This window comes from Eurosta solidaginis, chromosome 4 (assembly GCF_040869045.1).
Source record: "Eurosta solidaginis isolate ZX-2024a chromosome 4, ASM4086904v1, whole genome shotgun sequence".
In the NCBI taxonomy this organism is placed as follows: domain Eukaryota; kingdom Metazoa; phylum Arthropoda; class Insecta; order Diptera; family Tephritidae; genus Eurosta; species Eurosta solidaginis.
In genome coordinates this window covers 186,603,173-186,622,048 of record NC_090322.1, presented here as the reverse complement: position 1 = coordinate 186,622,048, position 18,876 = coordinate 186,603,173, and the positions used below count along the sequence as shown (strand labels likewise).

At 40.6% G+C, this 18,876-nt stretch overlaps 1 protein-coding gene across 17 annotated transcripts in view; it reads right to left on the bottom strand.

The window, feature by feature from the left end:
* Nucleotides 1-9,288: 9,288 nt before the first annotated feature.
* Nucleotides 9,289-18,876, bottom strand: part of Syx4 (Syntaxin 4) — a 62,662-nt gene continuing 53,074 nt past the window's right edge. For 16 of the 17 annotated variants that reach the window (XM_067784196.1, XM_067784192.1, XM_067784184.1 and 13 more), the window contains 6 exons: nucleotides 17,759-17,852; nucleotides 17,426-17,668; nucleotides 17,290-17,363; nucleotides 17,090-17,227; nucleotides 9,460-9,570; nucleotides 9,289-9,400 (listed from right to left, as the gene is read on the bottom strand). In XM_067784196.1, the coding sequence (XP_067640297.1) occupies nucleotides 9,329-9,400; nucleotides 9,460-9,570; nucleotides 17,090-17,227; nucleotides 17,290-17,363; nucleotides 17,426-17,668; nucleotides 17,759-17,852 (732 nt within the window). In that variant the 3' untranslated portion in view covers nucleotides 9,289-9,328. Of the gene's footprint in view, nucleotides 9,401-9,459; nucleotides 9,571-16,771; nucleotides 16,977-17,050; nucleotides 17,228-17,289; nucleotides 17,364-17,425; nucleotides 17,669-17,758; nucleotides 17,853-18,876 lie in introns of those variants that run through there. The other variant, XM_067784197.1, reaches the window with a different exon arrangement.

Below are 18,876 nucleotides of genomic sequence, written 5' to 3'. Positions count from 1 at the left end.
AAAAATAAAATTATATAATGTGTAACGAAAATAACGAAAATAAGACAAAACAAGAGTTGGAGCAGGGGGACTGGAAACACGTCCATTTCAACTTCCCATTATATGTTGAGCTGTGCTGATCGGAATCTTCATGCACATGACAGCGTCTTTACTAAACAAGGCTGAGGGGTGATTGGATACACGTTATACAAATAAACTGGAAATCCTGGTCAGGGGTAAATTTCTGAACACCATGCGCAATATCTTGCAGGGCTGCCTTGATACGATAACTAGATGTACTGATTTTCAACCATAGCAATGCATAGTTGGTTCCTCTTATAAGGACATGTAAAATCTTGATATTAAGAACTCGTTGATTATGAGAGTACCGCTAGTATTTTCTGTTTACTGTGCTAGAACTCCAATGTGGAGGACTAGGAAGACTTCTGTTACCGGGGACTGCAAACTGAATTGTATGGTGAACATACTTTCTGTATATATTGCGTGTAAGTTGTCTGCGTACCGTTCATAAGACTTCGTGACATAAGCTATGGTATTCCTCACGTCGGAAGTTTTAGCATTAGCTTTGATTTCGACTTAATCATAGACATAAAAAACAGGCGCAAGCTTCATCTGAGTCATTCTCAAAAGAGGACAGGGGAAAGTGACTAGTCTAGGGGAGTATACTCGTTTGATGGATGTGTAGAGGTTGCACGGGAAAGTTGATGGAGACGATTTTCTGTAAGGAGCTCGATGTAAGCCATAAGCTTAAGATTATCGAGCACTGCAGTGTCTTCAAGCTGAAGTTCGTACCGCTAAGTAAGTCGTGGAGGGGCTTATACGGTTGGAACATTTAACATCTACTATCAACTAGGGCGCAAAGAGTGACACAAGAAAGTCGCCCTTGAGAAGCTGCTCACGAATAGACACATCATGATTAATAGACTCGGCTCTCATATCTGATCAATACTTGACCTGTCGATGTAAGCCAGCTGTGGGAGCCCATATTGTATTCCCTATAAACCACTGCTGAGGAAAACATAGGATTCCAGCGAGTTCAGAAAGACCACTGATACAATGAAAAAAGTCGTTGCCTCGGAAAAACCACCTTGCCGACCGGGCCAAGTGGCGGACTGAGGAAGGATCTTGTTTTTTGTACCATGGACCTCCCTGCAAAAGAACATCGGCTCCGTACATATTGAGGCGTTCTCAAGAAAAAAGTGAGTTTTATGGTGAACGAGGACAACACGAAGTACTTGCTGTCATCACGTCACCGTTTAAAGATACAAATTCGCATCTACGAATTACTTCGTCCATTATGGAGCCACTAAAAGCAATGCCAGCTAGAAATCCAATAAATCACTCTTGCCAACAAGTGCTGTATCTCCCGACAAAGAAAAATAATCACATTTAGGACATTTGCAGCGTCACAATGAACTTTTTCATTTAGTTAGGTTATGTTGAAGTGGCCGGTCATGAGTAAATTACACGCGTTTTTATGGAAAACGGCAGATCGAGCGACACTAGCGCCATCTGACATACGAAATTTGACAATCTTTAACTTTTGCTACATGTAAAGCATAAGAAGAAGATTTCGACATTTGCTTTGGCTAGTGCTTTCAGACTTTGCAAGTAAAATTACATTTCCCACTATTTGGTACTTTCCTAGCGTGTTTCACAATTAAAAAGTGCATTTTAACAGAAGAAACAGAGACAAAATTTGTTAGCAAGTATTTTTCTTGTATAGTGAGAATGGGTATGTGAATGAACAAATCGAAATAAGTTTCATCAGATAAGTCTGAAGTGCAGTTTATATTTACAGACGCAACATCTTCCGTGATTGTGGCGATGTTACTGTCATGCATAAGATTTCGTTGGGCGGACCTACTCATCAAACGCCACCTTACTTACCATACTTATCCGTTATCAACTTCCTTTTCCTGTTGAACTGCCATTTCTAGTATTTCGTTTACCGGTTTTTTATTCAGTGTATGGTGAAAATAAGTTTACTTACTCACTTAATTGGCGATTAACCGTCTAAACGGTTATGGCCGTCCAACAAGGCGCGCCAGTCGCTCCTTCGCTCCGCCAACCGGCGCCAATTGGTCACACCAAGGGAGTTTAAATCGTTTTCCACCTGGTCCTTCCAACGGAGTGGGGGCCGCCCTCTACCTCTGCTTCCATAGGCGGGTTCCGATAGAAACACTTTCTTGGCCGGAGCATCATCTTTCATTCGCATAACATGGCCTAGCCAGCGCAGCCGCTGCGTTTTAATTCGCTGGACTATGTTGATGTCTGCGTATAGCTCGTACAGCTCACCATTAAATCTTCTTCGGTACTCGCCATCGCCAACGCGTAGAGGTCCATAAATCTTTCGAAGAACTTTTCTCTCGAACACTCCCAAAGCCGCTTCATCTGCTGTTGTCATGGTCCATGCTTCTGCCCCATATAGCAGGACGGGTACGATAAGTGACTTGTAGAGTATGATTTTCGTTCGCCGAGAGAGGACTTTACTTTTCAATTGCATTTATTGGCAAGATTGATTCTTCGCTGGATTTCAGTGCTGATGTTGTTGCTAATGTTGATGCTGGTTCCCAAATAAACGAAGTCTTTTACTATTTCGAAATTATGGCTGCCAACAGTAGCGTGGTTGCCAAGGCGCATATGCGCTGACTCTTTGCTCGATGACAGCAGGTACTTCGTTTTGTCCTCATTCACCATCAAACCCATCTTTACCGCTTCTTTTTCCAGCTTGGAGTAAGCAGAACTAACAGTGCGGGTGTTTAGGCCGATGATATCAATGTCATCAGCATATGCCAGTAATTGCACGCTTTTATAGTATATTGTTCCAGTGCGGTTAAGTTCTGCAGCTAGTATAATTTTCTCCAGCATCAAATTAAAGAAATCGCACGATAGGGGGTCACCCTGTCTGAAACCTCGTTTAGTTTCGAACGGCTCGGAGAGGTCCTTCCCAATTCTGACTGAACTGATGGTGTTGCTCAACGTCATTTTGCACAGCCGTATAAGTTTTGCGGGGAAACCAAATTCAGACATAGCGGCATATAGGCAGCTCCTTTTCGTGCTGTCGAAGGCGGCTTTAAAGTCGACGAAGAGGTGGTGTGTGTCGATTCTCTTTTCACGGGTTTTTTCCAAGATTTGGCGCATTGTGAAAATCTGGTCGATGGTGGATTTACCAGGTCTGAAGCCGCACTGATAAGGTGCAATCAGCCGGTTCACGGTGGGCTTCAATCTTTCGCACAATACACTTGAAAGGACCTTATATGCGATATTAAGAAGGCTGATTCCACGATAGTTGGTGCATTTTGCAGTATCCCCCTTCTTGTGGACTGGGCAAAGAACACTTAGATTCCAACCGTCGGGCATGCTTTCGTCCGCCCATATTTTGCTAAGAAGCTGCTGCATGCGCCTTACCAACTCCTCGCCGCCGAACTTGAATAGCTCCGCAGGAAATCCATCAGCGCCCACGGCCTTGTTGTTTTTCAATCTGGTTATTGCTATTCTAACTTCGTCATAATCGGGCGGGGGGACATATATTCCATCATCATCGATTGCGGGATCGGGTTCTTCATCTCTGCGCGGTGAATTGCTGCCTCCATTTAGGAGAGCAGAGAAGTGTTCCCTCCATAATCTAAGCACTCTCTGGACATCAGTTACAAGGTCGCCGTTTTCATTCCTACAGGAGTTTGCCCCGGTCTTAAAACCTTCCGTCTGTCGCCATATTTTTTGGTAGAATTTTCGGGCGTTATTCCTGGTGGCTAGCAGCTCAAGCTCCTCGCACTCACGCCTTTCTGCTTCTGCTTTTTTCTTCCTGAAAAGGCGTCTCGCTTCCCTTTTCAACTCACGATAGCGTTCACACACTCCTCTTGTCGCGCTCGCTTTTAACGTACCCTGTAGGTAGCGTCCTTTGTTTCGGTTGCAACGCGGCATTCTTCATCATACCAGTTGTTTTTTCGTTGCCGCCGGTAACCAATTTTTTCCTCGGCGGCAGTATGAAGTGCTTTGGAGATATGCTCCCACTGCTCCTGTATTCCTTCAGGATGAGTTGTGCCCTCAGAGAGCAGGTGTGAGAGTCGAGTTGCGAAATCATTGGCAGTCTGTTGTAATTGAAGCTTTTCGACGTCTAGCTTTCCTTGTGTTTTTTGTTCCTTGTTTTTAGCCGCGTTGAAAATAAGTTTATTTTTAGATAATAAACAAGTAAGGAAGGCTAAGTTCGGGTGTAACCGAACATTACATACTCAGTTGAGAGCTATGGAGACAAAATAAGGTAAATCACCATGTAGGAAAATGAACCTAGCGTAACCCTGGAATGTGGTTGTATGACATGTGTATCAAATGGAAGGTATTAAAGAGTATTTTAAGAGAGAGTAGGCCATAGTTCTATGGATGGACGCCATTTAGGGATATCGCCATAAATGTGGACCAGGGCTGACTCTAGAATTTGTTTGTACGATATGAGTATCAAAGGAAAGGTGTTACTGAGCATTTTAAGAGGGAGTGGGCCTTAGGTCTATCGGTGGACGCCTTTTCGAGAAATCGCCATAAAGGTGGACCAGGGGTGACTCTAGAATATGTTTGTACGATATGGGTATCAAATGAAAGGTGTTACTGAGCATTTTAAGACGGAATGGGCCTTAGGTGTATCGGTGGACGCCTTTTCGAGAAATCGCCATAAAGGTGGACCAGGGGTGACTCTAGAGTATGTTTGTACGATATGCGTATCAAACGAAAGGTTTTAATGAGTATTTTAAAAGGGAGTGATCCTTAGTTCCATAGGTGGACGCCTTTTCGAGATATCGCCATTAGGGTGGGCCAGGGGTGACACTAGAACGTTTGTACGATATGGGTATCAAACGAAAGGTGTTACTGAGCATTTTAAGAGGGAGTGGGAATAAGGTCTATAGATGGACGCCTTTTCGAATTATCGACATTAGGGTGGGCCAGGGGTGACTCTGGAATGTGTTTGTACGATATGGGTATCAAATGAAAGGTGGTAATGAGTATTTTAAAAGGGAGTAATCCTTAGTTCTATAGGTGGACGCCTTTTCGAGATATCGCCATAAAGATGGACCAAGGGTGACTCTAGAATGTTTGTACGATATGGGTATCAAACGAAAGGTGTTACTGAGCATTTTAAAAGGGAGTGGGCATTAGGTATATAGGTGTACGCCTTTTCGAGATATCGCCATTAAGGTGGGCCAGGGGTTACTCTAGAATGTTTTTACGATATGGGTATCAAACGAAAGGTGTTACTGAGCATTTTAAGAGGGAGTGGGCATTAGGTCTATATGTGGAACCTTTTCGAGATATCGCCATTAGGGTGGGCCAGGGGTGACTCTAGAATGTGTTTGTACGATATGGGTATCAAACGAAAGGTGGTAATGAGTATTTTAAAAGGGAGTAATCCTTAGTTCTATTGGTGGACGCCTTTTCTAGATATCGCCATAAAGGTGGACCAAGGGTGACTCTAGAATGTTTGTACGATATGGGTATCAAACGAAAGGTGTTACTGAGCATTTTAAAGAGGGAGTAGGCATTAGGTCTATAGGTGGACGCCTTTTCGAGATATCGCCATTAGGTTGGGCCAGGGGTGACTCCAGAATGTGTTTGTACGATATGGATATCAAATTAAAGGTATTAATGAGGGTTTTAAAAGCGAGTGGCCCTTAGATGTATATGTGAAGGCCTTTTCGCGATATCGACCAAAATGTGGACCAGGGTGATCCAGAAAATCATCTGTCGGGTACTGCTAATTTATTTATATATGCAATACCACGAACAGTATTCCTGCCAAAATTCCAAGGGCTGTTGATTTCGCCTTGTAGAACTTTTTCATTTTCTTCTACTCAATATGGTAGGTGTCACACCCATTTTACAAAGTTTTTTTTAAAGTTATATTTTGCGTCAATAAACCAATCCAATTACCATGTTTCATCCCTTTTTTCGTATTTGGTATAGAATTATGGCATTTTTTAATTTTTCGTAATTTTCGATACCGATAAAGTGGGCGTGGTTATAGTCGGATTTCGGCCATTTTTTATACCAAGATAAAGTGAGTTCAGGTAAGTACGTGGACTTAGTTTAGTAAAGATATATCGGGTTTTGCTCAAGTTATCGTGTTAACGGCCGAGCGGAAGGACAGACGGTGGACTGTGTATAAAAACTGGGCGTGGCTTCCACCGATTTCGCCCATTTTCACAGGAAACAGTTACCGTCATAGAGTCTATGCCCCTACCAAATTTAAGAAGGATTGGTAAATTTTTGTTCGACTTATGGCATTAAAAGTATTCTAGACAAACTAAATTAAAATGGCCGGAGCCACCCCCATTTTGAAATTTTCTTTCATTTTTGTATTTTGTTGCATCATATCATTACTGGAGTTGAATTTTGACTTAATTTACTTATATACAGTAAAGATATTGTAACGAATTTGCTGCAAATCCTCTTATTTGCAATCCTCTGCTACGCTCGAATCACTAAACTGTTCAATAAATAACTCCAATTTTGAATAATGGAAAAATGGCCTTTATTAAAGTACTTCACAATAACACTTATACTTTGCTACTCGCTGGCTTAATAACCAAACTGATTGATAACTCAAATGAAACTCTACTATTGGCCGCCAGATCGCGTGCTTAATCAATAACTGATTGATATCTCAACTCAAACTGAATTTTAGCGCCTCTACATCTGTTGTGATTTTTATACCCTTTGGTTTCCTCGTTCGCATTTTTCCAGAATGTACTAGCATTGTCCATGAGCTCTCAAACTTCTCAGCTATAACTAAAATTGCACAATTTTATACATCTTTTAGGCGCTTCCAGAAACTACTAGTCCAGTAGCTCTCAAACTTCTCAGATATATGCATGTGTTTGCGCATTGACTCTCCGCTGCTCGTATTCGTACATGGTACATATGTGTAGACGCAATTATTTATTCGTTTATGTAGATACATAAAGATTGAATTATTGATGTGAATGTTTGTAGTTTATAGTCTCTCGCGCGCACATAGGCGTATAAGTAAATGCATCTGTGTGTGACATCTCTCTGGGCTGCCTTATATATGTGTATACTTGATTTGATTATTAACGTAAATACTGCTTGTCATGGCCTTAGCATCGCCTTAGTGATGGGATAACTTAGTGATGCTAATATCCGTGACAATATTAAATTTTCTGTTAAAATTTGACTTTAAAAAATTTTTTTTAAAAAGTGAGCGTGTTCTTCATCCGATTTTGCTAATTTTTATTTAGCACATATATAGTAATAGTATTAACGTTCCTGCCAAATTTCATCATGATATCTTCAACGAATGCCAAATTACAGCTTGCAAAACTTTTAAATTACCTTCTTGTAAAAGTAGGCGGTGCCACGCCCATTGTCCAAAATCTTACTAATTTTCTATTCTGCGTCTTGACGTCAACCTATCTACCAAGTTTCATCGCTTTATCCGCCTTTGGCAATGAATTATAGCATTTTTTCTGTTTTTCGAAATTTTCGATATCGAAAAAGTGGGCGTGGTTATAGTCCGATATCGTTCATTTTAAATAGCGATCTGAGATGAGTGCGCAGAAATCTACATACCAAATTTCATCAAGATACCTCAAAATTTACTCAAGTTATCGTGTTAACGGACAGACGGACGGACGGACGGACGGACGGACATGGCTCAATCAAATTTTTTTTCGATACTGATGATTTGATATATGGAAGTCTATATCTATCTCGATTCCTTTATACCTGTACAACCAACCGTTATCCAATCAAAGTTAATATACTCTGTGAGCTCTGCTCAACTGAGTATAATAAATACCAATTAATTTTTTATTATTATTTTATATTTCTTTACAACAAGCTACGTGTCTCTCCGTGCCGCTTACGTGTTCCTCGTATATTCACCGGGACCAGGCCATGGTATCGCTTATTATTAATCTTCACATATATTATCGCGAGATGTTGAGGAAGTTAATGACCCGTTCGTTTGCATGGTCCCATTCGCCTAGAGCTCCCACTAAAAACACCCCCACGCAGACCACGTAACCAAGCCCCATCAGCTGTTCAGTATTTATATATTTTCTGCTGACGAGGCTCCTCGAAGGATTCCACTTTATTCTTGAATGGAATTGCCACTTCGGTCAGGGTGATGCACCGTCTCACTTCGTAACGATGTCCGGCTCTAGAATGCCAGCATTAGTGTGGGAACCCTCTACTGCTCTATCGACGTTCCCGGGAAATCTCAGGTCTTTTACCAGTATGTATTGGACGTTGTTGGGCGCCGCTGTCATTCCGAGGAGTGGGAAGTGCCATGGTTAAGTACATGGTGCAGGGTATCCAAGCCGCTTAAGTATTTGCCACAGCGCTTATACACGTATGTATAGTATATAGGAAATATTTGTATAAAAAGAATAAAATTGCCAAATAAAAATTCAATTTATGTAAAGAACACTACAAGTAGTTTTTTTACTTTACATAAGTCATCTCTTTGCGGCGTTCAGGGGCATGACATTAAGGCGTTCCCGGTGTACAAGATGCCAGTTGCAAAGGCGGGTGAATTTTAGAGATCGAAGGAAGTAATTAAATACTAGGTTTTTCCTCGTCACTTCGAAGACTGCATTGTTTCGGTTTACTTATCAAGGTGCCTTCGTAGTAATGTGTCACTCATCGTCGCAGCGTCGAAATGATGCGCTGGGCATCCCCCGGCTCGGCAACGGTGAAGCCTGGATCAGTAGGTTCACCTCTCTAGATACAGCACTCGGACTTCGGTGAGGACCATGTCCAACGTAGCTTAACTTTGCTGCTGATTCTGACTGTTGCCTTCCGCACCTTTGTTCAGTAATTCGCGAGGCTGTTTGAGAGTGGCACGTCCACATCTGTCCTTTGTAAGATAAAGTCCAGGCGTGAAAATAAAAAAGTTGCCGTAGCATCTACCTTCTACCACGAGGCTAGCCCCGAACGGTTCAGTGCTCACACATCACTCAGCAAGCCAGCTACGGTGCTCACCGGAGTCGGCCTAATATGAAAGCCAGTGGGTATTCCAAGGTGGTCGTAATACTTGTCTGGTCCCAATTCTCAAACAGGCTGGCTTTAAACTAGAAAGTTCGTTGTAGTTGAGTCGTTGCCCCTCCCCTCCCACCCCGATATGCGGAGCGTTGCGCACTTGGCTCCATTATAACTGAACCCAATAGCTTTCGCAGCTTTTCCAACGGCTTCTAGCAGTTTTTGCATGTTGGCCGGAGTGTCCGCGATCAGCACCACATCGTTGGCATATGTCAAGTTCAAGAAAAACACCGGTTTACATTTAATTTTTAGTGAAAATAAGTTTTTCTTTCGATCATAAATAAATACCAATTAATACTAATATAACTAACACAGCCACCGCAATACTGATCAACCAAAATTTCTTCTGTAAGTATAATTAATTCTTGAGTAGAATGTAGAACAAAAATCTCATTATTAGCCTACCTTCAAAGCTTTCTTTTTAAGCGACTCTGCCTTCTGAAGCTTATGCTGACCTTTATCCACAAAATGTGTTGCTTGTAGGGCAACAAATTCAACGCGATTTATCGTTTCACTCTGTAAATATGCAAAATAAATTATTGAAATCAACGAAGAGACTAATTAAAGTTCGCTTAGTTTGTTTATATTTAATTCATACTTAGAAAAATAATTCGAGTTTTTTTATCAGCCTTCTTTTTCAAAATTAATATCGATTAGATAAAATTTCACCGCCAATGCAATCAGAGTGCCAAATTGTTAACGAAAGATCACTACTCAATGGGTGGTATGGATTCAGTTTAGAGGAGTTCTCAAGAAGTAGTGATTTCAAACTATGAATATGACGAACTTTTCTTTTCACTAACAATATTCTGTTTTTCCTTAAAGAAAAATCAAGGTGACAAATCCACATGGTCAGTAGCACGTGTTCTTCCTTCATTGAAGTCGAACTTTATCTTTGATAATCGCATTATCGTGTAATGCCCGATGCAAACGGTTGAGTTAAGCATTGTCAGATCACACCATGGTTTTCACTATGGCTTCTGTTTTCGCTGGGAAGTACGGTCGACTTTCTGCAATTTGTGATCGTGATAAATTCTCGTTCTCTCTAACAAGCGTTTGGAGGAACTGGGAGGATAGCAAACGAGCCCTACGTAAATCCATTTAACCTTTCCAGTTAGCTTTCTCAAAGTTTATGAAGATACGGCTGTAGGGTGATTGTATTACTTAATTTAAGGTTATAAATTAATTTAATTTAACCTTAATGTAATACTAATTTGCATTTTTTGATTTTTTTATTTGCATGTATTTTAATTTTTAATTATCATTTTTTGATTATAAACATTTTGAGAAGTTTTCATTCGGGTTAAAGATTTTCATTTTAAACACGCTTACATTTAGGCGTACTTTTAATTCAATCAAAAAATCAAAAGTATACATATTGTGACGAATATTAGCATAAGTAAGTGATACTAACATCACTAAGCGCTTGTTGGCACAACAACAATAAACGAATCAATCATCACATACATACAAGGCGACGGAGAGATACCCACAAGCGCATGTAGTCATCGGCCGAATGGTGCTCACATGTAAACACACATATGAATACAAACTACAAATATACATGTACATATATGGCTGGTAACTAAGCATGAAGTTCGCGAAATTACTAGACCTTAGGAGAAATGGGTGAAGGAGGTAACCGAGAGTATAAAAGCAGCGCAAGCTGAGGCATAACTAATCAGTTTCGATTAAGCACGCTATTGCGCCGTGCTCCTCTTGATTTTCCCTACATATTGGCCGGAAGGGACCTACATGTTTTATGCCGACTCAGAATGGCATCTGCAAGGCAGATGAGTTTTCACTAAGAGATTTTCATGGCAGAAATACACCCGGAGCGCTTGCCAAACACTGCCGAGGGGCGACCCCGCTTAGAAATATTTTCTTCCAATTGAAAAACCTTATTCCTAAAATTTTGATGTTGCTTTGCCCGGGATGTGAACCCAGGGCATACGGTGTGGTAGGCGGAGCATGCTACCATCACACCACGGTGGCCGCCGCTATTGGTGAAGTGTTATTGAGAAGTACTCTGAAAGTAGTATAATAAAGACCATTTTGCAATATTGAATATTGGAGTTATTTATTCAACAGTTTAGCGATTCGAACGTTAGCGAAAGGTTTGGAATAAGTGGAACTCTACAAAATTCGTTACAATATATACGCAGGTTTGCAATGACCACAACGGCACTCGTAAAAAAGGAAGTTGGCTCAACGGGCGATTGATATGATTATGGGCAGGTCGTAGCTCCCCCCTTCCATGCTGGCCGGTCGCAAGTGCGAGTGTCAGAGATGGTGGTGGGATTAATAAATTATGCGTTTTTTACTTCAAAGTAATGTGCAATATCGGTGCTATGAGGTAAGTAAAAGTTAATGAAATGAAGGTCGACATCCTTTTGACCGGATAGTTATTGTACCTTTGCTCTAAGACGAGCTGAGTCGCGAGCGACGTATGTCAGAGGGCTTGAATAGAAAGGAGCAATAAAAAAGAGTAGTGGGATCTAGCCAGGAACACCTTTTTTGTTTTTTTGTTTTTTTTTTGAGATTTGAAATAATGGCTGGAAAACTTTGATCGCACTGCCAGGTGATTCTTCAAATTTGACAAATAATTCTAAAATAGTATTGAAACAAAAATTCCAAGCTTGATATGTTTCCAATAATCTTGCAAATTTAAAAATGTTCTACTTGTATTCTTATTTTTATACTCAGCTGAGCAGAGCTCACAGAGTATATTAACTCTTTTCGCATAACGGTAATCCGTAACGGCATAAACTAATATATGAAAATGATCTGGGCGAAAAAAGAAATTCATTTAGCCATGTCCGTCCGTCCGTCCGTAAGCACGTTAACTTGAGTAAATTTTGAGGTATCTTGATGAAATTTGGTATGTAGGTTCCTGGGCGCTCATCTCAGATCGCTATTTAAAATGAACGAAATCGGACTACAACCACGCCCACTTTTTGATATCGAAAGTTTCGAAAAACCGAAAAAGTGCGATAATTCATTACCAAAGACAGATAAAGCGATGAAACTTGGTAGGTGCGTTGACCTTATGACGAAAAATAGAAAATTAGTCAAATTTTGGACAACGGGCGTGGCACCACCCACTTTTAAAAGAAGGTAATTTAAAAGTTATGCAAGCTGTAATTTGGCAGTCGTTGAAGATATCATGATGAAATTTGGCAGGCACGTTACTCCTATTACTATATGTGTGCTAAATAAAAACTTTAAAAAAAAATTTGTAAAATGGGTCTGTCACCTACCATATTAAGTAGAAAAAAATGAAAAAGTTCTGCAGGGCGAAATCAAAAGTCCTTGGAATCTTGGCCGGAATACTGTTCGTGGTATTACACATATAAATAAATTAGCGGTACCCGACAGATGATGTTCTTTATGTTCCTTTATGGCGATATCTCTAAAAGGCGTCCACCTATAGAATTAAGGCCCACACCCTTTTAAAATACCCATTAACACCTTTCATTTGTGTTATGTATTCATGTAGGGTTAAGTAACTATAACATCTCGGTAACTCTGTTACCCAACTTTATTATCGATAAATCTATATCATATCTAGTAGTCACATTATATAATTCTTTCAATAAGGAGATATAGAATATAACAGTGGTGTCAGAAGTGGACACTATGAGCGTCGACAACCAGTAACTAACCACAATTATGAATGCGCTGACGGCAGCGATTCGTGGAGCGGTGGAACACGCTTCCCAACAGGATGGAGCAGCTGCTGCAACAAATTCTTCATCCCCACGAGTACCGCCATTTGCAATGACTGGCTCCAAAAGCGGCGAAGGGGCAACAGTACACGAGTATTTCCCTCGTTTTGAGTGGGCACTGCAATTAAGTAAAATTCCAACGACGGAGTACCCAAACTATGCCCGAGTACACATGGGCACGGAACTGAATACAGCACTTCTTATTTTAAAAAGTCCAAAGCAACCTGAAGAATTAGACTACAACGAAATTAAAGAGGTGCTAATTAAACATTTCGACTGCAAAAGAAATATATACGCTGAAAGTTTCAAATTCCACAAATTAAAGCAGGAAGCAGGAGAATTGATATCCACGTACACACTACGATTGAAGCAAGCAGCAACCTTTTGCGATTATGGCGCGTTCCTAGATAGGATGCTTACAGAGCAAATGCTTTTCGGTATGGAGTCACGCACTATCTGTGACGAAATTATCACAAAACAACCGAAAAATTTCTCAGAGGCGTATGACATTGCATATTCAAAAGAACTAACTCAACGAGCCATGGGTATAGTAAACGCGACTGAAGGACTGGAAACAGAACCGAAATACAAAGTGGGACTGACGTCTATTAAAAAGAAGCCTAACAAGAATACAAACTCTTCACTAACCGGGACTTGCTTTGGATGTGGAGGTCAACACTTACGCAAAGAATGCAAATTCAAAAATGCCAAATGTTTTACAAGCGGAAAAACGGGCCACATAAGCAAAGTATGCCGGCCGAGTGGTAAACAGATATCTGAACTCGAAGAGACAAATGATTGTGAACCAGTACAAAGTTTACGTCAAGAGGGTAGCATCTATGCTATGAATACTTTCGGTAGAAAAATGATTACAATGCTAATTGACGGAAAGCAAATACAGTTGGAGTTAGATACGGGTGTTCCATGTAGCATAATAAACACGAAATTATTCCGCACGTTGAAGCTGACAGCAAGGTTGAAGCCAACGGACCGCCACACATTTCATACATGAAATTAATTGCACTGAAATGTTCGCATCAGATACAACAACAAACCCTACAGACACACCATTTCAAAAAAATAGTTCAATAAAAACAGTTTCAGTGCAAAGAACTAACCTTGCTGGAAATGAGAGACTACGCTTGCAACAGATTTTGAGACATTGGGAGGCCGCCTTTGGTTCGGTAACAGGAACTTTTAAGGGCCCTGCAGCAAAGGTGCACCTTAAACCAGATGCTAAACCCGTATTTACGCGAGCGAAGAAGTTCCATTCGCGTTACGAGATGCATTTGCTAAGGACATTGACTCAAAAATCGCTGCAGGTTTCTACGAACGGGTCGAGTATTCTGAGTGGGCATCAACTACACATGTAGTTACAAAGAAAAATGGTGGAATACGTATAACTGGGAATTACAAGCCAACTGTCAATCCACAGCTGATAATTGATGAGTATCAAATTCCCAAAGCAGAAGACATTTTTAACCAAATGAAAGGCGCCACAGTATTTGCTCATTTGGTTGTGACCGACGCATACTCACACCTACGAATTGATCAAGAGTTTGCCCATGTACTAACACTGAACACTACAACGCACGGGCTCATTCGTCCAACACGTGCAGTTTATGGTGCTGCTAACATACCTGCAATTTGGTAGCGCACGATGGAAACGACATTACAAGATATACCAAACGTTAGGCATTTTTTCGACGATATCATCATATACGCCAAAAATATCAATGAACTACTAATAACGTTGGATCGGACGTTAGAGAAACTCACGAAACTCGGGTTCAAATTAAATAAATCCAAATGTTGCTGCATCTGCAATCGAGTTCTTAGGGCACAGGATCGACGCCCAAGGCATACACAAATAAACCAACCATATCGACGATATACTACATGCACCGAGACCCACAACAATGGAGCAACTACAACTACTCCTAGGTAAGGCAACATACTATTCTATTTTTATACCGAAATTAGCAACACTAGAAAGACCATTTCGTGATATTATCAAAAAAGGGAAGTTTTATTGGCCACGGGCCGCCGAATCGGCGTATAAGAGCATAAAGCAAATTTTGGTTTCACTACAAGTGCTAATGCCGTATGACCCAGCACTCCCACTAGTATTAGCAACGGATGCGAGTAAAACAGGCTTAGGTGCAGTGTTGTCGCACCGCGTAGACAACAACACGGAACGACCAATTGCATACGCAAGTCGTACCATGAGTCAAACAGAACAACGCTACTCCGAAATTGACAAAGAGGCACTTGCAAGCGTATGGGCCGTACAAAAGTTTTTCAAATACTTATATGCGAGACATTTTACATTTATAACAGAAAATAAACCGCTGGCTCAGATATTACATCCAACGAAAACCCCAGAATGTCAGTACCAAGTATCATTTGGCTGTCTTACATTCGGGCATCGGGTCGTTATTCCTATGAAACTTCGAAAGTTATTACTTCAAGAATTACACAAGGCACACCTGGGTGTTGTTAAAATGAAAAGCATCGCATGTTCTTTTATATACTGGCCAGGTATCGATAAAGACATCGAGAATTCGGCTAAATCATTAGAATGTTGCGCACAAAATGCGAATAAACCACCGAAGATCACCAACCATCATTTGGAGTACCCAAAAGGTCCATGGGAATGAATTCACATCGACTACGCAGGACGTGTCGAAGGTATGATGCTGCTCATTATCACCGACGCTTACTCCAAGTGGCTCGAAGTCAAGACTACCAAAATAATGACCTCAACCGCTACAACTGCCCTGCTGGATGACGTATTTGCTGCGTATGGGGTCCCGGAAGTACTAGTTTCTGACAACGGAACGAATTTCAAGTCTGCGGAGTTCAAAGAATTCTTAAGCCAAGTAGGCGTAAAATACCATATAACTACGGCCCCTTATCACCCAGCCACAAACGGTCAAGCGGAACGCAATGTGAAAACGGTGAAAAATGCCTTAAAAGCGATGGGGACCACAACGAGAACGTTAAAACAAAATATAAATGAGTTCTTACGACAATACAAAAATGCTCCACACAGTACAACAGGCGAATTCCCAGCAAAACTGTTTTTAGGGCGACGACTACGCACGCGCCTAGATTTGATTCGACCCGAAAACGTAAACGAGCGAGTGTCGGCAAAACAGTTCATCCAACAAGAAGACGGGTGTCGCGAATTAGCAACTGGCGATTCGGTGTATTTCCTTTCGGGAAATCCACAGCAGAACAAGTGGCTGCGCGGTATGGTAATAAAGCGCATGGGTGATCTGTACTACGAGGTCTTATTCAACAACAAGTACTACAAGAGGTATGTAAACCAAATACGGGCTGCCGGTGCACCAAGCACCCAACAACCAAGTTACAGAGAGGACGAAGGGAACTACATGCAAAGCACCAACAGCGAAGGAAACTACATGCAAGTGAACAACGGCTACACGAGAGTGAATGAGTGAAAGAACAGAGCCAAGTCACACTCCGGGGAGCGAAGATAGTAAACCATATATAGCTATTCCATTCCGAGCTGAGAGAGTACGAACACAGAAAATGATATCCGCGAAGCAAGTAGAGCTTCACCTAATAGAAATGAATCAAACGATCGACAAGAGCAACTACCGTTAGGGGCACCTTCACAACCTGATGACCCAGTAATAGTTCCACCAGAGGTAGAAGCCAAACAAACACCACGGCGATCAACGAGAGTACGTAAGCCGAAGGTTATATTTTCACCAACAACTTAGAAGGGGGAAAAATGTTATGTATTCATGTAGGGTTAAGTAATTATAACATCTCGGTAACTTTGTTATCGATAAATCTATATCATATCTAGTAGTCACATTATATAATTCTTTCAATAAAGAGATACAGAACATAACAATTTGATACCCATATCGTACAAACACATTCTAGAGCGACCTCTGTCCACCTTTATGGCGATATCCCCAAATGGCGTCCACCTATAGAACTATGGCCCACTCCCTTTTAAAATACTCTTTAATACCTTCCATTTGAATCCCATGTCATACAAACACATTCCAGGGATACCCTAGGTTCATTTTGCTAAATGGTGATTTTCCCTTATTTTGTCTCCAAAGCTCTCAGCTGAGTATGTAATGTTCGTTTACACCAGAAATTAGCCTTCCTTACTTGTTTTCCCTGAGAAAAATTTGGCAGAGCCCAAACCTTAAATATTGCGATAATATAGAAACAATTTGTTTGTTTTAATATTCTGGTCAGCAATGAACTTTTGTTAATACCGCTATGTATATCATAAATCTATTTATTATTCTATGCACCTGCTCCATTACGAGTGTTTGGATACGCAGGAATAACGCATGAACATCTTCAATAGATTTTTCCAATTTTTTCAATTCATTGAAGCGATCCATTAAATCACGAAGCGTGCGTCTTTCATTTTCAGTTTCTTCCAGAATCTGCATATATATGAAATAAATTAATTTAATACTTATTGAGATCATAAAAATCGTTGCCTTACATTACCGACGAAGAGATTTGTTGTCTTATTTGCTATCAGTTCTTCAATTTCTTCCTCGGTGGAATTGCAATTCACTTAATAAAAGAGAGCATTAATTTGGAATTATAAAATTTATTAATAAGCATTTGTTTCTTACTAATTTTGGAATGCATTTCCAGATTCTTCTTCAGCTTACGCTCATACAACTGCAAAAATTCTTCATTGCGTGTCCAGATTTGTATATAACTCTGATAGAGCCCATAGAATAGAGTTCGCTTCATGCGTGCCTCCAATGTGAAATCATTATCAGCCGGCATATTCGCTTTGAATTCTTTAAATTTGTTCATAAGCTGATTGCCCATTTTGAGATTTTGAGTACGCAGCTCATCCATTTCCTTCTCTATGTGGGAGTTTTGTTATATACATACATAATTAGGTTAATTTTGTCTTATTTGCATCATATTTTCCAAAGAATATTTTTTCTTCTTACCATTAAAATTGCGTATATTTATTGTTTGCACCATCCGATTCATTGTCTCTAAATTAGCGGAAATTTGTGCCAATTGTACTCGAATCTCAGAATACTGGAATAAAAGAGAAACAATTTAATTTAATTGGCGAATGTATAAGTAACTGATGGTGCATAATATTGTAAAGAATTTAGTGAAACTCCGCTTATTTTACACCTTCTTCAAACGTTCGAATCATTAAATTGTCGAATAAATAACCCCAATATTCAGTAATGCAAAATGTTCTTTATCAGATTACTTTGGGAGTAGTACAATTATACTTCACTTCGCAACTGATAGCGTGTTTAAATCAAGGTGATTCTGATTACTCAGCTTTCGCTGCTTTCATATTCTCTGTTGCCTCGTTCACCCATTTCACAGCCCTATGCCCTCCTCTCCGCCTCAATATTGCTCTCCTGCTTCGACCAAATTTTTATTTGTAACTGGTTGTAGACTGCCTCTTCAAAACTTTTATGATCGGTGGTGATTTCAACATTAACTAAGAGCGACTCTTAGATCTAATCGTTAAATGAATTGTGCGTAGCAACTTTATACTTCCGCTAAACACCTACTTCGATCCTCGATACTTTCTCTCCGGTTTCGTATATATCTATGTATATCGAGATATCACAAAGTCTGGTTAAGTCCCTAGATGCCTTCAAGTCCCAACATCGATGTAACTAACATAGCTGATATTCTCCAGAGGCCCACCTTTCCAGAAGTTGACTCCAAGTTGCCAGCCATGTTTTAAAGTCCTTATTAGCATCCTCTTTCGCTTACCAGTTTGGTTTGAGAGACCTAAGTGACACATTTTGCTATGTATGTCGCTATGCCTTTTTCCCATATTATTTGGATCGCAAAATTGGCTCGATGTGACGGACAGCGGCGTCTAAGCCTCTACTGTCATTCACATCCGCATGACAATTTTGCCAGGGGTGTGACTAAGCCGGATGTATTGCAAAATTAGCTCGATGCGACAAAGAGTTTGTTCAGGCTCATGACAACTATCGACCACACAGTTTTTGTGCCCAGAATTTTGACAGCAACCTGACCCACCGAGTAGATATTAAACTTCTTAACACATGATACACCGATTAGG